Below are 21,234 nucleotides of genomic sequence, written 5' to 3'. Positions count from 1 at the left end.
GAATTTTTTCAGCACTGAAAATTAAATCAAATGGACTCGTATAAGGAGCGCGTGACGTCGACGTCTTATTTCCATTATGCGCCATACAGAAGAGATCAGCATTTAGATGAAGTTGAACTGCGGTAATCCACCAAGCAGTGATGTGGTGCAAGGATTTCTGTTTTGAAAGCTCACAAAAGATTTCTTTAAATATGCTAAAGCATAATATTCATGTCATTATGGATTTGAATCAGAAAGCGATGCTATCATCATTTGTATTTTATTTCTAACTATAATCCTTGCTAAAACATGAACCAGCTGTAAATATGTCTATATTTACAAATGAAAGCATGGACACTGAATACCATCGTGCCTGCATTTCAGATGTACTGAAGCACTCCTAGGGGTTTTCTGATGCATAAATCTTTATATCTTTTATAGTGTTGTGTAATTAAATCCCCAGTACATTCAACACACACATGGAAATCATTTCTAAAGATACGCAAACCTCATCAGGTTTATGAACCATTTGATATCATTACATATCCCTCAACATGCTGGTTAAATTCCAACCCAGCTGTCACATCCTCAAACCGTGAAGAACTTCTTCTTTCTAAATGCCTCTACTTTGATTATCACACAGCCAGATTACCCGTTTGAGGTGCAACATGGCTCTTTGGTGTCTTTTGGACAGGGACAATTAGGAACGTTGAAACTCTGATCATTTATTCACTCATTCATTCATTCATTTTCTACCGCTTATCTGAACTACCTCCTATCTCAGGCGTCATCGGGCATCAAGGCAGGATACACCCTGGACGGAGTGCCAACCCATCGCAGGGCACACACACACACTCTCATTCACTCACGCAATCACACACTACTGACAATTTTCCAGAGATGCCAATCAACCTACCATGCATGTCTTTGGACCGGGGGAGGAAACAGGAGTACCCTCAGGAAACCCCCGAGGCACAGGGAGAACATGCAAACTCCACACACACAAGGCAGAGGCGGGAAACGAACCCCCAACCCTGGAGGTGTGAGGCGAACGTGCTAACCACTAAGCCACCGTGCCCCTCTGATCATTTAAATCAGTAGAAATTTTTATTCAACAGAACGTCCTGTTGCCCTCCGAGTCTGTGGAGAGAAACAAGTCAAAGGTTTGCTATTCTAGTTAGAGAAGAAAATGGACCCCATACTAATGAGGGTGAAGAGAGGAGGGAGTTTGCAGAGAAACAAAGGAGAATCGGCTTTCTTCTACCACTAAGTTCACAAAACGTCCCTCTCAGTGTGCTCCCCAGGGACGGGGGCGAGGCTTCAAAGTGCCTCTGTATCTTGGTTGGGACTGAAATAATTAGGCCAAGGCCAGAACTGGAGGAGTAGGCCTGGTTTTTAATGAGGAAGGCAGCCAATAGGATATTAGACTGTCCATTCAGGAGTTATAAATGAGGCTTTAATGATTTAAAGGTTCTAAAAACAGTACATTGCTTCATTGTTTTGAGTGAAAGGGTGATTACTTCTTCTGTAAGTCAGTTTCTCATTTAGTGTACAGGTATGGAGAGCCCAGATTCTCTTATTTGAGTAGACAAATGTATAAATCTGTTGCTTGTTGTGTATTTATACTATGGAAGATAATGTGAATATAATTTCAGGTAAAAAAAAAATTTATTTATCCAACACCCCCACCTAGCGGATAAGATCAGAAGTGCACCTGATTAAATAAATGACCTAAAATATGTGGACATCTGAGTGTATACTGATACAATTAAGTTGCAATTGTAAAAAAAAATGTGTATATATATATATATATATATATATATATATATATATATATATATATATATATATATATATATATATATATAATAAAAATAAATAAAATTGGGCAATATAAATAATAATAATGAACATCACGGGGAGGTGTAAGGAGTGTTTGGCAATGGAGTGGATTATTGCAATTCAATCAATATTGGGTTAAAGTAAAAAAGCTGTATAGAAATCGAGAAGTTTCTCATTTTGTATCTGAGTATAAAATTGTTTTTCCCACAGCAGAAGCGTGGTTGTGAAAATGTCTGGCAACATAATGTAATTTACACTGTAGTCCACTAGGGGGCAAAAGCAAACCTTTCAGTTGTCTGTCGACCGCCTCGTGCCAAACGAAGAAGAAGAGCAACACGTGGGAATATTGTATCCAAGATGGCGGCGTGCAGTATAGAAGACGTGCTCGCTAAAGCTGAGAAAGACGAGGCAGAAAGGTTAAGAAGTATCACCGTACATAAAGAACTGGACCTCGAGTTTGATATCGGAAACCTGCTGGCGTTGGATAAGAACTCGGTAAACAGTCGGGAGTTTAAACAGAAAAACAAAGACGAGTTTCTTCGCTCTCTGGCGCGCGACAACACGCAGCTGCTCATCAATGAGATCTGGAAACATCCAAGTGAGAAAGTAGAGGAGGTTATAGTGGTAAAGCTGCCCGACCCTGTCACCAAGTTACCCCGAGAAAAACCTGCTCCCAAGGCGAGACCCCCGACCAAATGGGAGCAGTTCGCTAAACTTAAAGGCATCCAGAAGAAAAAGAAGACAAATCTGGTCTGGGATGAAGTGCACAAGGAGTGGAAAAGGCGCTGGGGTTATAAACGAGCTAAAGATAACACGAAGGAATGGCTCATAGAGGTGCCTGAAACCGCAGATCCAAATGAAGACCAGTTTGGCAAAAGAATCAAGGCCAAGAAAGAGCGAGTGGCGAAGAACGAGTTTAACCGCCTGAAGAACATCGCCAGGGCGCAGAAGCTGAAGGTGCCCGGTGTGGGACTCGCTCCAACCAGCCAACAGTCCAAAACAGAGCTGGCCAAAGCTGTGAGCGTCGCCAAAAGTGCCACAGCTTCACTGGGAAAGTTCCAAGAGCGACTTCCTAAAGAGAAACCCCAGAGAAACACAGGCAAGAAGAGACAGTTCCAGCCCCTGATCGGTGACTTCGCTGGAGAGAAGCAGAAGCACCTGGATATGCTGAAAGTGATGGATAGCAAGAGACCTAGACTGGACGTCACCAAAGCAGTGAATAAGCAGATGAGGGAGGAAGACAGTGAATCTTCGGAAAGGAGGAAGGGGAAGAAAGGAAGGCGAGGGAACCCGCCTGGGAAAGGGCGACGAAATGCTCCAAGTGGGAAAGGGAAAGGCAAAGGGGGAGCTTTTAAAGGCAAAGGGGGCGCTTTTAAAGGCAAAGGACGAAAACCTGCAATGAAGCAGGGAAAACGTTAACATAGACTTCTGAAGCTTTAATGAAATCTGGGACTTTTTGTTTGAACCTCAAACACACCTGAGCCTATAAATGAGCATCGTATACTCTGAGAAATAAAGTACCTTTTCTTTTTATGGAGTTTGATGCAGTTATTTCTCAGAAGCTACACAGAAATATGATAATATTGCAATAACCCTATTCTTTTTTTATTATTATTGTCTTTCTTCCTGTTTTGTGAACAAAAAAGCTGCTCTTTGCTTGATGCTTTGTCAATAAACCATAATGTTCAGCAATATTGTAATGTCATTGAAGCAAATTCAGACATAATGACATGGAGGTTCTTGCTCTGGTTTGATTTAAACAGTTAGTTATGTTTTAATGTAACATCGTCTAGATAAACATTTGGGAATTAAGACCAGATACAGGAACCTTTCAGCTTAGTTGATTTTCAAAAACAGGAACTGTGCGTCCCTGCCTGAAATATCGAGTTTATTGATCGAGTTACGGAAAAATTGGATGTATGGTAATCGTCATGACAAGACTCGAAGTGTTTTGTGCCTCATTTTGATTATCATTTGGAAAAATTAGTTTCTTGAAGGTGTCGTCATGACGTTGGGGTACGCATTGCAATATTTAGATTAGCTAACAAAGAACCCACACAGCATTATAGCTATATATCAAGTGATTTTGATTCAATGATTACATAAATGTAAAATATTTAAATCACAGAAATGATCAAATTTGTTACATTTATAAAAGGGGAAATAATATCAGAAAGGTTCATTTTAATTTTATTATATTACAATACATCAGTCTGTGTGGAATATCTGCATTTACTGTGGTCACATTTTCTAAAATGAATTGATATATATCGAACTGTTTTATACGTCATGCTTGTAATTATCTGTCATGAAATAAGCAGCTTTTGCTTATTGTTGGCTCAGATGTTGCAACTTTGTGTACACTGATTTTGCTTTTCCTAAAGGGTTTTGAATAAATATGATGTTATCAATGATGTCTCAAGAAAATACCCTGTTACAGGCCACAATTAGACTTCCTGCTAATTAAAAGGTTTGACACATTACCATAGAATTATTTATCATTTTTAGTATTTCACTTTTACATTTTATTTTCGCCCTTGAAGTTATTTTTTATATAGAAGTGAAACGTTTATAATATTAAATAAATAATATCCGGCTCTGGTGCCCCCTTGTGGTTATATTGTGGTATTGCGTTAGTTTGCGTTGGCGATATATTAACATGTAAGATATATTCGTACCTTTTTTTCACATTAAATCCAATGAAATACTTTTTTTATTAAGTACATATTTCAAAAAATTTCAAAGAATGATTTTCATGTCTTAAGAATGAAAATGACACATTTTACATTCTTGTTTGTTTTATTAGATGCTTTTATCCAAAGCAATTATAATTGTAATTGAGCTGACTTAATGAGTACTAAAGGTTCATGAGTGGTTATCTATAAGTCATAGAGACTAATGCCATATATATATATATATATATATATATATATATATACAATCCTACATAAAAATCTAATTTTAATGACAGTTTGTTGATATAACTGCACAATGAACAATTAAAATCTTCTTTAAATGCTTTATTATTTGATAATGCTGAGGTATATGTCTAATATTTTGTTCACAGCTCACATTACTAAGCAGAAAATCATGCAGAGATTTTTTGTAAACATCAATATATCAATATCTATCTATCTATCTATCTATCTATCTATCTATCTATCTATCTATCTATCTATCTATATATATATATATATATATATATATAGATAGATAGATAGATAGATAGATAGATAGATATTGATATATTGATGTTTACAAAAAATCTCTGCATGATTTTCTGCTTAGTAATGTGAGCTGTGAACAAAATATTAGACATATACCTCAGCATTATCAAATAATAAAGCATTTAAAGAAGATTTTAATTGTTCATTGTGCAGTTATATCAACAAACTGTCATTAAAATTAGATTTTTATGTAGGATTGTAATAATAACAACTGAAAAAAATAAATAAATTAGTGCCTGTCTACATAAATGAGTTAAAAATATTTTCAATTTGTCTTTGACATCTTAAGTAAATTCCTCCTAAATTATAATTAATCCAAAAGCTGTCTGAAATATTAAAATAGAGAAATTAATCTTTACTCACTATGTAATTAATTACTCAGACAGGTTTTAATTTTCTTGTGTTAATCCTAATTATTTGCCCTATAAGCACATGTCCGCATGAATCCTCTGGAGCTGCTGGGTTTTTCTAAATGACAGCATAAATCCAGCTTTCATTTAGTTGATGGATGTCATTTGACTGCTCACACAAGTGCTTAGGGGAGGCAGGGGGTCGTAGTGGGGCTAACCATCTGTTGACTGCTGTAAAAACAAACCATCACCATCCCACTTCAGAGGACAGGAATATACAGGGACATTCACAATCAAAATCAATCAGGCTCACTGAGTTGACAGCAGCCTCTGAGGATCTCAAATGTGCACTGAGGCATACAGAAAGAGGGCAAAGGTCAAAGAGATATTACAGCTGGGTGGTTTTATATTCTAGTTTTCCACTGATTAAAAATGAGCTAAATGTATAATATAATAGAACCAGTGATAACTTAATTCCCACCTGAAATACAATTTTACAAGCATGTTTATATAATATGCTTGGAAATTGTTCTTATTCCTGTATCTATGTGGTCAGAATCAGATTAATTGGGATACAGGCTTGTTAACGTGTTATTGAGGTGTGTCAGGTAAATGTGAAGTTTGCAGGGACTCCAGTGTCAGGATTGAAAATCATGAATGACACCACTGGGTGTAAATTCATGTGTAAATACATGGATTCTGGCATGTTAAAAATAAGGAAACGATGCAAAGACATGGTGCAAGAGATATAATTTCACATACATTATGGAAGTGGAATGTCTCATTAAATAACGATATGCTCTGTAGCCACTAGGTGGTGCTAGGCACACAGTTTCCTCCCTCTGTAGCCAGATTAAGGGGAGCTTAACTTTTGTGGTGTTTCCAAACAGGTCCAGTCGAGGTAGTTTGGGCAGCTGCAGAACGGACAGTGGGGCTATTAACCTTCCTCATGTGTCATCGACCTGAGTCATAACACACACCATGTACGGGAAGCTAAATTACATGTATATAAGTATATATCTGTGTTTCACAAATGAAGTATGAAAATAGAATTTCAATTCCATGAAGTTAGAATTGTTGTGTAAGAAAACAACAATCTAGCAACAAGATTTTTGAAAAGGATGAGAAGAAAGATTTCCCTGCCTCTGTCATGAAGAACCCTGTGTCTGGCGCATTTTAGTGTTCTCTGTGTTCTAACACACCTAATACAACTAAGGAAGAGATATAAATTAGCTAAATCAGGTTAAAGAAATCTGAAGGACAGGAGGTGCTACAGGAACCCAATATGCTATGGGGATGCAAACTAACACATTCAGAACTCAACACATTATAGGTGTGTAAAGACGGACAGAGCAACTAAAAATGGAGAAGGTTTACTGAGACACAGTTCAGTTCAGGTTATATCTCTGGTGATCCTTTGGGAACACGCTGGGTGAGCGTGTCTTTACACCCCGCTGCCTTCCCCCACGTCACTGCTCTTGTATTCACCGCCCTTCCTGCCAAATCCACCCATCCACCCACTCCAAAGCAGCTGCTCCCCCTCCCAAGCCAGCACACCCCAAACAGGTGGCTCATCCCATAGCTCATTAGTTAACAATGCACACAAACAGCATGCCAGATCTGATCAATTGGCGTGTGGCTTATAAGTGATGTCCCTGTGCAGCCAGAAAAGGATAAAAAGCACTTTTGAGATATGGATTTTCCAGTATGATGCTTAGTACAATCAAAAACAAAACCAGACGTGTCAAAATGTAAAAATAAACATTTTGTGTATTTGCTTGCCATGCTAGTGAAAATTAGACCCCATGGAGGTATCATAGGCCTGATGAGATTTGGTAAGTGTCCCCATGCCTTAAGTAGTGGAAGCCACCAATGCAGAGGCCGTTCTCTCCCTCCTTCTTTCTCAAAGTACTGGAATCTGGGTCAGCGGGAATAAACAGCGCCTTTGTGCTTGTTGTTTCCTCTTTGTGTGGCCCAGCAGAGGCAGGCAGCAGGCCCCTAGGGGTGGAGGAAGGGAGGAGGGACCTTTCCTGACTTTGAAGCAGGACGCCCAGGCTCCGTCCGTGGCCCACAGCTCGTCCAGCCTGCTGCATAGGATCCTGTCCAAACATCGCAGAATGAACCAGTGCCAGGGGGCCAGTAACAGGGCAAACGAACATGACTGAATGGCACCGACCTGCAGGGCAGCCGGGAGCTCAGCCCACAGTGTGAGTGCTGTAGATGTTTCGAGATGTCTGAATCATCACAATGCGCTGATAGAAAGAGTCAACATGTTAGATTTTAGATAGATAGAGGGAACACACACTGCTGTTGCTGGAGTACCGCTGTGTCTGTTAAGTGCTTTTTGACCATTGGCTATTCACCAATACTATCTGCACTCTGGTTAAGAACGTGTGAGTGTTTCTGAATGCATAACATTGCCTGTAAAATTAGTAGAATTACTTCTCAAAAGGATGTGTGATGGGAACTCATCATAAGCAGGATTTGTCACTCAGAATTTTCAAACTTGTAATTTTCTTTGACATTCAATTAAACACATAGAATTCTTTTTATTTTATTACTTTAAATTACACATTTCTTGGCACTGTGCCTTATATGCCTCACAGGGTGAATTAATGAGCATGAGACATTGCTGGCTTGTGGTAATGGTGGTAATTGTACCCAAGAGTGTCGATACAGAAATCATACACATAACAAAGAGAATGTCAAGTCGTTGTAGTAAAATATAACATAATTCTGCATTATGTAAAGTATTCTACATTGTTATACCCCATGTACTGAGAATGTTTACTCAGTGATCACTTTCATAGGAATACCTGTACAGACGTACATTAATACAATTAAACAATATTGTTGCAATAACAAAAAAATAAAAAGATATAGATGAAGACTTTTTATGCACAGAATGGTGCAAACAACAGCAGCAACATCAACAATAAACATAGAAAGCATCCAGTTTGTAACTTATATTTTCATATTTTCATATTTTATATAGATTTTTTTAAATATAGTTTATACTTTTTTTAATTTATCTACCTCCTTTTGGTTGTATTTTTTTATCCCAAATTGCATTCCTTATGTTTGAATACCGGACAGATGCAAAAAGCCTTTCACTGCATGTTGTACTCTGTATGTATGTGTATGTGACAAATAAAATTTGATTTGATTTGATTTGATTTGAACTGCATAATAATTAGCATTGTGCTACTGATTCACAATTGGTTAGTTGGATAATTGCATCATAACTGGTTTCAAGGAAGACACTATTAAAGTGGCTGGAAAGTGTATAATGAATAGGAAGCTGAAATGTAACAGGTAACATGGATGATCCTCTCAGGTTTTTTTTTTTTGGTCTGTACTAATTCATGTGGAAACAGAAACCAAAATCAGCCTGGAATGAATCACCTGCCAATAAAATAGTTACAACATGTGGGAACATGGATTTATTACCGTCTCATACTGCACTGTCCACAGGAAAAGTGGGAGAAAATGACTGCAGTATGATGGCATCATACATAATATGACAAAATGGAATATCAGCGTATTTGTGTTTAAACTGGGAAGTGTGGAAATAAACCATAAAAGAAGACATTTACATACCAGACAGGGCTAATCCTGCAAAATGTTATTATGCTTACAGTAGGCCTATTTTTCCACCATCCTCTAATTTATTTCCAGACTTTTCTCTTTTATATCCACTTACTTTCCAAGTGTTTAATCCTATGTTGTTTTTTCCCGGTCATTAATTTCTAAACTGTTTAAAGTACTTGTACCAAAGAGACAAGTCTTGTACCAAAGAGATTAAAAGTAAATGTGGCAGAACATTTTATGTCTTTCTAGAAATTAAAACTTGTAATGAGCAAAATTTAAGCTAAATTAGCTTTCAATAAAATAAAATATCCTGCAATAGGATTATAAATCTTATAACTGTTTAAAAACTAATGTGTTTCAAAGCAAACAAAGAGATATTTGAAAAGACTTATTTTCAAGATGTTTTACAAATTTAAGATATTTACAGTTTATATGTATTCGTATCCTGTGGATGTAATATGTATGCATATAAATCATGTACTGTAAAACTGTCAAATGAACAGCTTTGAGCCGGTCACCTCATAATATAATGAGATTCGACTTCTGCATATATCAACTCACTAATGAGGGGCCTCGTTAATGCTAGTAAGCGTTTAAAATCACTTTAATGAAGACAACATGCACTAAATCTTCCTTTCCATTATGCTTTTCTTTTGGTCTGTAAAGCAGGGCCCTCAGGCAAGCGTAATAATTACCTATAACTTATTTTGTGGTTAACACAATCTTACATGCAGGCACACTCTGGGTTATCTCTAGGGTGTCTCTTTACACACCATCTGTAACGTCTTCTCAATGTATAGTGTATAAGACTGCACAGCATCATGTGCCATAAGTTTATATGTTTAAATTTCTATATTGCTCATCTCTATTTTCAAGTAACTGACTTTCTGGAGGTTTTTAGGCTACTAAGGTGCCTCAGCCATCTGCTCGACAGAGATTAAGCAGTCTAAAAGCTGGGAGCTTTCTCTCTTGGTTTCTGATGGAGGGCTCTCTGAATGCTTTAATTAGTCTTAATCCTAGAGCAAACTCAGCAACTGCTGATGTCACATTGATGTCCTGGATATGGGGCCAGTGTAGGGCAACCCACATACTGTACAGCATTTCTTTTTCACATCTATAGCAGCTGGTACCTGGGGATAACCTGCAGAGCAGCTGTTAAGCTGGACAGAGTGAGTGTTCACTCACGCCACACCCAGAGATCACCATGATCCCCTGCAGTGTCCCACTCGTTCACCAGGTGCCTCTGTTGCAGAACAGCTCTATTCAGAAAGGCTAAATCTGACCCATGCTGCATGAAAGAAAACTGGCCGATCTCTGATTACACTCTTCAATCAATGACCACTAAATCAGATTAGCTAAAAATCACAATCACCCGCTTCTTAACTCATATCTCTTACAGTGGATTACCGACTGGGTTTCTTTCCAAAGCTTGTTATGCACCTACTACAACTACAACATGGCTAGCTGTGTTTATTCATAGCTTCCTGCTCTGTTTTTAAACACTGTAGTTATGCGCCCGGTCTGTCTAGTGTCCAAACTCTCAGCAGGAGCCGTGTGCAGGCCAGTGGAAATTCTGACCTAAATAAACGTACAGGCAGGCCTGGTTGAAGCTCCAGCACCTCGTGTGGATTTCCCGCCCGAATCGAGGGTGCCTGCCAGATGACTGGGGCTGTCACTGTTATAATGGCCGACCATCTGCTGTCTGGCACGCACAAAAGCTGGCAGTGTGCGCACAGGCGAGAAGGAGGGGCTACACGCTGATGAGTTTGCACCCTGCCACATGCTGTGTAGGGACATCTCTAAACACACATGCATGGCTGTTTATGCAGTTGTTATTATGTATGAATCATTTGATGAATTTGACACAATACCAACAATCTTTCAATGTGTAAGAGACAACCTTAAAGACAGAGCTATATCTGCCAATTATGAGCACCTCTAGCCATTTAGAATAAACATACTGACTCTATTTTGTTTGTTTGCATCACTTCCTAGAAGTGTAGTTATACGTGGAAGCCTTACTATAAGGGATATCCTGTCATGTAGCTTTTCTCAGCAAGCATAAAACCTATAAAGAAGGACAAGCCAAATAAATTTTAAGGGTGCTACATGGAACCCAACATAATGTCATTAATGTCATCTAATAATTTAATGATTGTTGCATTTTCTCAGATTTCAAATATTTTTTCTTTTACAGATTAAAAATGGGTTAACAGCTACAGCTACAGTGTGTATCCATCCATCCATCTATATCCATATGCCTTTTCCTACACAGGGCGGTGTGCAGCCTGAAAGCTACCCCAGGGGACTCAGGGCACAAGGCGGGGGGCACCATGAACGGGGTGCCAACTCATCACAGGACACAATCACAAAGACATTTACACACCCATTCATACACGATGGACAATTTAGAGATGCCAATCAGCACAACACTAATGAAATGCTCTAGCATTTAGATATTAATCATTTAGAAACACTCTAGCCTTCTAATTGGGTTCTAATTGGGCCCTCACGAGCATATGTTCTTCAATAGAGGCTTCAATGCATTTATGTACGTCAAATTTGGCAAGAGTGTCTGAAATTCTCTGACATTTCTGCTTATGAATCTTTTCAGATTCTTGTATCTTTCTGCCCTTTTAATAAGCCTCTCTGGCTAATGGCATAAGCTACCTCCTTTAAATGTACATGTAAAATAAAATAATGTTGCTGTTCATGGGCAGCCAATTGCATTTTGAATGCCACGCTCAAGTGCTAAAGAATCGGCTTAGTGCCTAAATCTGAAGTATGCACATGACTGTCAGATCACACAAACAGGTGTTTGTTTTGGGTTCGACCAGCAGGACTCCAGCTGCATTCAAGCACATACTGTACAAAAGCGCCAACCCGAGTTGAAGTCAACTCTCAAAGCAATGTTGGGCCACTAAAAGGCACAATAGAAGTGAAAATGATTTAGAGTGCGTGTGCCATGGGCTTGTAATGGCTCTAGGCAGCAGAAGGCATGTCAGTGGGGCCTACGCACTCCTCCATTCTGGGGGCAATTGAGTGAATGGGTCTGTAAAACTAACAGACTCAGGGGACAATGGAGCCAAAAGACATTATTTCATGGCCGAGTGGGCCCCTTTAGCTGGAGCAGCTGACCTGCAGAGAGGCCTCTTGTTCAGAAGGGGTGTATGTACGTAGACACCAAAGAAAAATTGTCAGCAATCCCCCACTACCTTTAAACAGGTCCAGAATTAAGGTTAGGTAGCAGCTCCGGTGCCAAATGCACCTGGTGTGTAGAGAGAACGATGATGGTGTATCTGGCCATGACAACAAAAACATAAGTGAGACAGGAAGTGGAATGGTATGAGATGATTGGAAGAGCAGGGATGATTTGGGCAATAATTAAATAAATAAAAAAAGAACTGAAACCTTAATACGTAGAACAAAGCATTTTTATTTCCCACCCTCAATACATACAAGGGTCCCAAATGTATATGGCAGGATTCAGAGAGGCAGGCAATATATGTTCAGCAGAATAGTGTTGGAAGTAAAATGTCTTGCTTGTTAAAAATGTGTATTAATCAGATATGTTGAAAGTACTGTTTGTCATGCATTTATTTAAACTGCTACATATATATACTTTCCTTCAAAATCTACGATTAGGTGGTTGAGTGTTATGTAGAACTTTAGACAGTAGACAACACCTACATTAAAAAACAAGACAAAAATGTAAACACATGCCTCACAACTCTGTAACCTGCATTATTATTTTAAACAAGTTTGAATCTTATGCTATAAAATGTGGTGAATAACCTAATGAACTCTGGGATTTGCAAATACATTCTATATAGAATTAAAATAGAAAAAAAATAAAAAATAATATTAAAGAAAAAAATAATAATAAAGAAAAGCTACCCAGAGAACAGGATGTCTTAGTGTTGGACTAACCAACTGATTTTTATAAAAAGCTTTCAGCACATCACTGAGGCTTGTTTTAATTATAATGCCTTAATGTAGACCCTTTAAAAACCTACCGAATAATTTCACATTGACCAGTATAACACACTGACACTGACTGGACAAATGTTCTACTGTATATTTCTCAATTACCTTCTACACCAAACAAAGTTAGATTTAAGCAGTAAAACTGTTCTACATCTCCAAAGGATTGTGTTCCGTTCGTGTCTTTTTTGATTCCCAGCTACAGCACAGACCTGCAATTATACCTGCAGAATTATTGTGAGAGAGGAAATCTTTAGTCCATATATCAGTCAGTGTTTCATTTGTACAAGAAAAAATCAACCACTTCACATCAATCACCATCACAGAAATGTAAACACTTCAGGGGATTTAAAAAAAAAAAGAAAGAAAAAGAAAGAAATTTTTAAAAAATGATCAAAAACAGACACTTGAACAACATATAAAAAGTGCAATTTGCCTACGCAAACGTTTGGAAGCTAAATGCTGCTACCTGTAATGTAATTAATCTCATATAATCTCACACAGAACTTTGGAGGTGACTAGATTGAGGCTAGATTAAAACCAATTATTAACGAATGATTAGTGGCAGTGTATGTTATTAAATTTAAAAAAAAAAATGTTTCTGATGGACGGTAGCCAAATCAGTTGAGTTGTTCTTAACACAACAGAAATAAAATTCTCTTTATAGCTTTGAAATAAATAAATTAGTTAAGATTTAATAAATAGAACCTACAGCCTTAAACGTTGGAGAAATTCATCTCGCCTTGGAACATGTTAATTGTGTGAGACTGCATATTAAAAATCAGTATCAAATATGACTTCTGATAGGTTGAAAACTAAAGCAGCTAGGATGCAAGTCGTTGGTTTTGTTTTTAGGCTGCAGTCACTGCCGTGTCTGTCAGCAAATGGTAAGTCTGCTTCGAAACTGGACAGTCCAGGTGCTCAATAAACATCTCAACAACTCGAATTACAGCAACGAATAAATTAGAAAACAAAAAGAAAAAAAAATGTAAAGAAAAAAGAGGTACCCTTCCATTCGACATTCGCTACTTTAGCAATTAAATGCTGTACAATACATTCAGTGAGTGTCAAACTCAGCAAAAACATGGAGAACCATTATTATGGTTCGAGCCTAAACAGTCACATCGCAAGTGCTATCCAGTTCCTCTTAAACACGTTTGAGCCCCTCCCTATTACAGTTACCCACAATTAGTAGTGCAACACTGCTAGTGCAACACTGCTAGTTCTCTTCGATCCTTAACCAAAAAAAAATATAAAATCCACTAAAAAGCATTGGGTTAAATATCTCAAAGGACTAACTGGTATGTGATTTCTTTTCTTTTTTCCCCAGTGATGAACTCCACCAAAAATCTTCTTCTTTGGAATTTCCTTAGTTGTTTGGAACTGACACAAGAGCAAAAGAGAGAAAATGCTCAATAAAATGAAATTCTTTCTCTCTACATCTCAGTATCTGACAACTGAGGAAAAAAAAAGACGTTTCCCGAGACGTCCAATGAACGACCTCATTCTAGATCGATACATCTAGAACACAGTCATTAAAAAAAGTGTGATCTTAAGAGGAAGACTGGTTGCATTCTTTTAGTTACAAAATTCATTAATGCGCCTGTTTGTGGGTTAAAATAATTTGTAATACACTGTAAGTCTTAAACACACATACAAAAAAGGTGAAAATTTAGTTTCCTACACCAGATTGTCTAAAAGTGAAGTGCGAGGAATGAGGGGGCTGCTGTAAGGAGCAGAGAGGAGCTCTGGAGCTCACAGGACCAGTGCTCTGGAGGTGCATGATGGCAACTGGGAAGAGTTCAAGTAGTGCCTCGCTTGCTCAGTCATGATAAGCTGGTCTTGTGTCTTCCCAAAGACCACTGCCTCCCACTCGCTGCTCACCTGAGGGGGTAGGACAGTGGGTTTAAGTACAATACATATGACCTGCTTAATCTCAAGCTAAAGGTGTAAGGTGTCATACCTGTGTGGAGGCTTGATAGACTGGGCTTCGGTGTGTAAGAAGCTCCTTTTTTGCCTGAGGGCTGAGAGGGCAGATGGGGAGTTGGGAGTCCATTTTCAGGGCGCCAGAAGAGCAGGTAAGATCCTCCTCTCCTTCTGTCAGTTGGGTCATCAGAATTGCGCTGCTCAACATGCCATCGTTATGAGACTGGTGATCAGAAGGAATCAGAAAAGCTTAAAAATATTCTTAGTTTGATATTTACAGTAGTATCGATAGATTAGTAACCAGGGTTTCAAGAAATCCAGTGTTTCCAGACATAATCCAACAATTAGAATATAATTTACTTAAAGCAAATATGTCATCATATCTATTTGTTGTAATCATTAAACCGCTTAGTCCTGAATTTTCCAGACAAAAAACTTAAACCTATGTTAGAAATGCAGATTTACTTCATATATTGAATCAGCAGGAATACTTTTCTTAAAATTACAGATATATTTAATTTGTGTCTTAATGAAAAAAGTTAATAAAAATATCTTATAGAGTAGATAGTATAAAGTTAATATAAAGTTTGGATCTGTCATTGCAGCCAAACTACTGTGTATACTGTTTATCAGATTTTAAAATTGTCCTGAAAGTGTCCTCTGGTATAAAAATAAATAAAATTGTGGACTTCCTAGTTGTTGAAGGTAATTCTGGATACCGTTTACTATATTTCTGCTCTCACCTGAGCAACACTGTTCATCTGCTGCTGAGGGAACAGTTGCACATTGAGACCGTCTTTCCCCCAACTGTCCAGTAGTAAGGACTTCCTCACCTTCCTGGCAGGAGCATCCACCTATACATCAACCAAGCAATGGAAAAAAGTATTAGTTGAGGTAAACCCCGCAATGTACAGTTCATAAAATGAGAATCAGTGATCAACACGGAAGTGCTGTTTACCTCATATGCCCTTTGTTCAGGCTGTCCATGAAGGAAGATATCTGTCCCTGTCTCCTCCTTTAACACTTCCCTAATGTCCTCCTCTAAGAAGGCCAGGGGCTGGGGCTATGTACAGAAAAATACATTTAAAAACAAATACACACACACACACGCGCGCACGCACACACACACAAACCAAGTAGTGTATAAAATTAGCAAGGGATGATTTAAAGGTACCTACCACCATTTTTAATGGTCCATGCATCTTTTCCTGAGCAGCCAAGGCATTTTTGAAGGGAGTGGGTGTCCTTGGGGTGTGGGCCATAATAGACTTGCGAACTTTGGGTGTCCTGAAACTGAACCAATAATTATGGGTTTACACCAAAGTGCTATGGAACACTCTTATCTGATTGGTTAGAAAGTGTCAGAATTTGTTTAATTGGTTAATTCTTGGTAACACCGCAAGCCATGTTTTTTGCCTTATATACTTGAAGCGAGAGAAAAAAGTGAGGCTAGTAACTTTTTTTTCCTGGTAAAATAAAGGTTACCAGGAACCAGTCTGTATTTGTAGATGTGCTACAACACCTAACCTATAAATAGATGAACAATCTTCAAGTTAAGTCACAGTTTTGTTTTATTACATAATGTGCACTTAACCACTTTTGGCTGAATGAACATTATAGCATGACCATGAAAGAATAATATCTAATATCCCTATTAAGCTTGTTAATTTGCAATTTCAGACAAAGCAAAAAAAAAAAGGACTTGCATTAGATGGCTAAATGTTGTGTAATTAAATAAAAACAATTGTTACCCAGCATTCTCCTTCTGATGTTTGGGTGTGGTTTCTCTCTGCTGAGGCGTGCTGGAAAAGTTTTTCTGTGCACACACCGGAGTGGACGTTAGTGCAGGATTGTCCAGGTTCAAATGCTCGGTCCCAGATATGTTGAAAAACTGTTAAAAGTGAAGTTAAAGCAAAAATAAAAGTGAGAGCAACTCTGGGTGAAACAGAGAAACACAACACATGGAATTAAACGATTGTGGGTACACTCCGGTTCACACTTCATACCTGAGAGGGTGAGAACGGAAGTCCTTTAACTGGTGTGCTCTTCAGAGAGCTCCTGGTGTTGTCTGTGAAAGAACCGCAGTTTGTGTCATCACTGAGTGACTGGTCTGCTCTCTCTCTCGTCTTCTTCCTCGGCAGGGACACCGAAGGGGAGTTGAATTTACCAACAGTGCGAGTGCTATGAGAAACGGGTTTCCCATGGCTCATTCCATCATGAGGCCTGCACAGAGCCTCTGAGCCATCATCGTGAGCTGGGTAAGTGCCATCGAGGACAGGGGCTTTAGGAGGACTTACAGACTCGGATAGATCAAAACTTCCCACCTCGCTCCAGGCCATAGGATCCTGCAGAGGAAGACACACTTTCTGTTCTTTTTGTCCACCAGGTAATAACGGTTTACTTTTATTGTATGCTTTACACAATATATACTATGATTTAATAAACACTGAAATGTAAACCACACCAACAGCTAACTTGCCTTGTTTACTTTCTGGATGGACATGTCATATAATTTCATATCATATCATAAGAGGAATCATGAAATTTACAGGGAAATGTAAGAGAAGCTGGTTTATAAACAACTGTTTATAGCTGCTATAACAGGATCTCACCGATTCGATGAGGTCTATAGTTTCTGCAAACTCAGGAATGGTCTGGAGACTAGAGAGCACAGCACTGGCCTCCACTGCCAAGAACTTGCTGGGAGAGACATGCAGTGGTGCAGAAGGAGTGCAGCCCTTCTCCGCTCTACCCAGCTCAACACCTGACTCTTCAGAAGTCCCCGTTGTGCTCATGGTATCATCCACCAGACTGTCTGACCAGCTTGAGTAGCTCTCTGGGTTCTGTACAAGAGCCAATCATGGTGAGTTAGACAGGTGAATTTAACAGCCAATAGAGAGTGAGATTTACTGTTTAGAGTTTACTGATGAGCAGTGACAGAAGTTATCATGCTGAAAAATATTGTGCTTTCCAAATTGAGTGAATAAAAGTAAATAAAAAAAACAAAAACAGAGTCAGCAAGCTAATCATAACTACCTAACTAATTATAATGCCTGTTCTAGTAAGGAGTTACTCTGCTGTAATATAACATTAGCCATTACATTGATAAAATAATTTATCACCTAAATAACAAGTACCTGAGTAAAAACTATACTTTTTTTTACAGTTACTAACAAGTTATTCAGAATATGTAGGTTCTCAGAGGTCCAAATACAAGAAATAAAATATAAACAAGACTGATGCCGAGTTGTAGAGCAAAAAAGGCGAAAGGAAAAAGCACAAATTTTTAACTAGGATGAAAGCAATGACCTTCAAGCAGTTTTTTTTCCAGGCACGCTCATGCTGTGCACTAAAGGATCTAGTTACTGACAGCAGGCCACTATCAGGTGGAATAGCAGTGAGGGTAAGCTAGGGTCACCAAGCGCAGATGTGGGGGCAAAAAGGGGGATAAGGGAGGTATGGAAGGGGTAGGGAAGCCTAAGCGCACTACTCTACGCTCACACACAGTGGTTCTTACACAAGGACCGGACTGTCTTCTGACTTCATTTTCAGCTGACATAAGGAGCAGCTCTAGCTCCTTAATTCGCTGTTCTTTGTCGGGATCGTCGTGGCAAGGCTGTGAGATGGGGAACGGAGGAAAGGAAGGAAAAGACAGAAGAAGAAACGGAGAAAACGAATTTACTTGCAAAACCATAAACACTTCAGTGGTCCCAAATTCCACCAAAATGGAATTGCATTTTTTTTTAATTCAAGGCCAGAATTTAAGATAATACCCATGATGTTATTCAGAATATGAATTCATAACCCCAAAGCTCCAGCATGCAGTTCAGACACAACATTGACATTTGAGTCAAATCTTTGAGAGAAAAGTAGAGCAGGAAGGGGAAAAACAGAGAGGGAACAAAACAATATGTATGTAGCACTTACCCTCATGAAGCTCGAGCTGTCTGTGATGCTGTCCATACCCTGTCCACTCGCAGAGCTGTACATGTATCTTGTGACCTACACAGACAAGAACATTTTTTAAAAATTATTAGACTTAGTTACGGTACATCATGTCTGGCATCATGCTCAAAGATTACACATATGAGTGACTAAACTCGTTGCAGTTGTCACCTGTGACTGGCTGTTCACGAGCAGGTGGCTGTGACCGTGCGAGTGCTCCACTGATTGACAGCCTTTATGGCGTCTCTTCTGAGGCTGATCAACGCTCATGCTCCTGTTGCTGTCCTGCAGATAACCTTCCTGCTCCACCTTCCTGCGCATGGTGGAGTTCCAGTGGTTTTTAATAGAGTTGTCTGTCCTGGAAATAAAAAAAACTGATATTTCAAAGGGGATAAACTCATAATTCATTTGCAAACCTATCTGGCAAGTGAAACAAGTGTGCTACATAGTGCTATGAAACACACTTTCACAAAGTGCTATGAAACACACTTTCATGTTTTGGTCAATTGACAATGCTAACAAAAAGCTAGGTAACAGAATGTAATAAAAATATATAACTAGGTTGTTTCTCTGTATGTATGAACCATTTAACTACTGAGCCTACTTAAAACAATGCTACTGATTTGACACAAAGCATTATACCTTCCAGGCAGCAGCTTTGAGATCTCAGCCCAGCGGTTACCAAGCCGTTTGTGCGCTTCGTAGATAATGCGATCCTCTTCCTGGGTCCAGGAGGACTTCTTCACCTCAGGGTTGAGGTGGTTGTGCCAGCGCTCTCGACACTGCTTGCCAATGCGGCCCTGCAGGTGCTTAGCGATGACAGACCACCGCTTCGGGCCGTATTTATGCACCAGTTCTATCACCTGCAATGATATAGGTTTGAAAATAGTGAGAAAATATGTGAGAAAATCTGTCATACAGGTGTCGACACACATATATAGGAAATCAAGCTTAAATAAAAAAGAACTAAAGTCTTCCAGCAATGCTTGACGTTGCTCTGTCAGTCCTGTAATACAACTTTTCCATTTACAGTGAGAGTGAGATTCACATTTGCATAGTGTCACATCATTCTGTGAATTCCTCTGGTATTGAGGTCACTGATGCTATTATCATTCAGGGAATGCATTACATCACCTCTTTGCCATTTGTCCCTAACCAACCTTGGCTCAAGCCTCAATCCTAGCCTTCCAAAATTCATCACAGAGTAACAATTGTTAGACTAAGTATAGTTTATGGTCTAACATTCTGCATTGCATAAATAAAAAGTGTTACAGCATGTATGAAAATTTCTCTGTTTTTGGTTTACTAGCAAACAAGACTAAACAACATCCTTCACTATGGTAATGTCTCACTATTTACAGTACTTCAGAGCATAATATTGCATGCTCTGATACAAGGGATCTGTGCTACCCTCAAATATTATTATTTGTCAGTGGCCACCTCCCACTTCATCCCATCGGTCCGGTGAACACCCAGCTCGTCTTACCCTCTGATCCTCCTCTTTTGTCCATGGCCCCTTCACCAGCTCCGGGTTGAGAACTTTCTGCCAGCGGTGTTGACACTGGCCATCTGTTTTAGTCTGTCAGGAAGCAACAAAATTCCAGTTTAACACCTGCAGGTACCATACACCTACAACAGAACCTAGGGCTGCCAAAACTAAACATATTATAATCTTGTTCACCATCTTTTGCTTTATAAGCAGTTAAACATAATTCTCTGTAATAGTGTTGAGCTCACCGCACACTTTATTTTCCTGACTAAGATTTTATTACTTACTGGGAAATAATTAGCAATCAATTTCCATGCTTCGGTTCCATTTTGCTCAACAAGCTTCTTTAGTCTCTCGTCCTGTACAAAGTAAAAAAAGTCATCAGTAGTCTTCAAAGTAGATGTGTTTATAGTCATTTGGGCCCGTACAAATTCTTTTGAATCTAAGGGAGTTTCCAGTTACCCTGCATAATTGTGGTCCGTCTTAGACAAGCCATAAAAGAGTGCTGTGAGTATATTACCTCTTCTCTGGACCATTTCACTTTGCTCAAAATCTTTTTTGAATTCTTGGGTTCTGTCTCAGTGTCTTTAGGCTGCCGATCTTCATCCTCATCCTCGCTGAAATAAAGAAAAGTAGTAAAGAATGAAAAGTGAAGAGAGGTTATCTATGAACATCAAATGCCCTCACTTTTAGTCGCACATTCTGCCACCCTTTCCTGTTAACCACAAACTTGTTCAAACTTAATTAAACATTAAACAAGCTGCTTTAAGAACAGTGTCTGCAAACTTGTGACAGAAAACGTATGCATGTGTTTAAACCTTTATTTTAACCCTATAAATATTACTGATCTAATCAACTCTAAAAGGTAAGCAAGTGCATTTTTAGCAAAAGACCAAGGAAA

The 21,234-nt window shown here is 38.8% G+C and overlaps 2 protein-coding genes across 4 annotated transcripts in view; one reads left to right on the top strand and one right to left on the bottom strand.

Annotated features, from left to right (window-relative positions):
• The first annotated feature begins 2,115 nt into the window (after positions 1-2,115).
• On the top strand, positions 2,116-4,418 carry rrs1 (ribosome biogenesis regulator 1 homolog). Its single transcript, XM_060862060.1, has one exon. It carries the CDS (start codon positions 2,179-2,181, stop codon positions 3,238-3,240), a length of 1,062 nt encoding a protein of 353 aa, XP_060718043.1. The 5' UTR covers positions 2,116-2,178; the 3' UTR covers positions 3,241-4,418.
• A 9,148-nt stretch (positions 4,419-13,566) lies between these two features.
• Positions 13,567-21,234, bottom strand: part of mybl1 (v-myb avian myeloblastosis viral oncogene homolog-like 1) — a 10,540-nt gene continuing 2,872 nt past the window's right edge. For 2 of the 3 annotated variants that reach the window (XM_060862170.1, XM_060862168.1), the window contains exons 3-17: positions 20,854-20,950; positions 20,621-20,692; positions 20,331-20,423; positions 19,487-19,707; positions 19,016-19,202; positions 18,827-18,901; positions 18,417-18,515; positions 17,512-17,742; positions 16,906-17,244; positions 16,651-16,790; positions 16,078-16,192; positions 15,858-15,962; positions 15,643-15,753; positions 14,937-15,122; positions 13,567-14,857 (exon numbers count right to left, since the gene is read on the bottom strand). In XM_060862170.1, coding sequence (XP_060718153.1) covers positions 14,729-14,857; positions 14,937-15,122; positions 15,643-15,753; positions 15,858-15,962; positions 16,078-16,192; positions 16,651-16,790; positions 16,906-17,244; positions 17,512-17,742; positions 18,417-18,515; positions 18,827-18,901; positions 19,016-19,202; positions 19,487-19,707; positions 20,331-20,423; positions 20,621-20,692; positions 20,854-20,950 — 2,200 coding nt within the window. In that variant the 3' untranslated portion in view covers positions 13,567-14,728. The remainder of the gene's footprint in view (positions 14,858-14,936; positions 15,123-15,642; positions 15,754-15,857; positions 15,963-16,077; positions 16,193-16,650; positions 16,791-16,905; positions 17,245-17,511; positions 17,743-18,416; positions 18,516-18,826; positions 18,902-19,015; positions 19,203-19,486; positions 19,708-20,330; positions 20,424-20,620; positions 20,693-20,853; positions 20,951-21,234) is intronic. The other variant, XM_060862171.1, reaches the window with a different exon arrangement.

This window comes from Tachysurus vachellii, chromosome 25 (genome assembly GCF_030014155.1).
Source record: "Tachysurus vachellii isolate PV-2020 chromosome 25, HZAU_Pvac_v1, whole genome shotgun sequence".
NCBI lineage: Eukaryota > Metazoa > Chordata > Actinopteri > Siluriformes > Bagridae > Tachysurus > Tachysurus vachellii.
The sequence above is the reverse complement of the archived record's forward strand: the minus strand, read 5'-3'. Positions and strand labels throughout refer to the sequence as shown.

Excerpts from the sequence above, each read along its gene's own strand:
- rrs1 (XM_060862060.1), top strand. The coding sequence starts at position 2,179 with ATGGCGGCGTGCAGTATAGAAGACGTGCTCGCTAAAGCTGAGAAAGAC.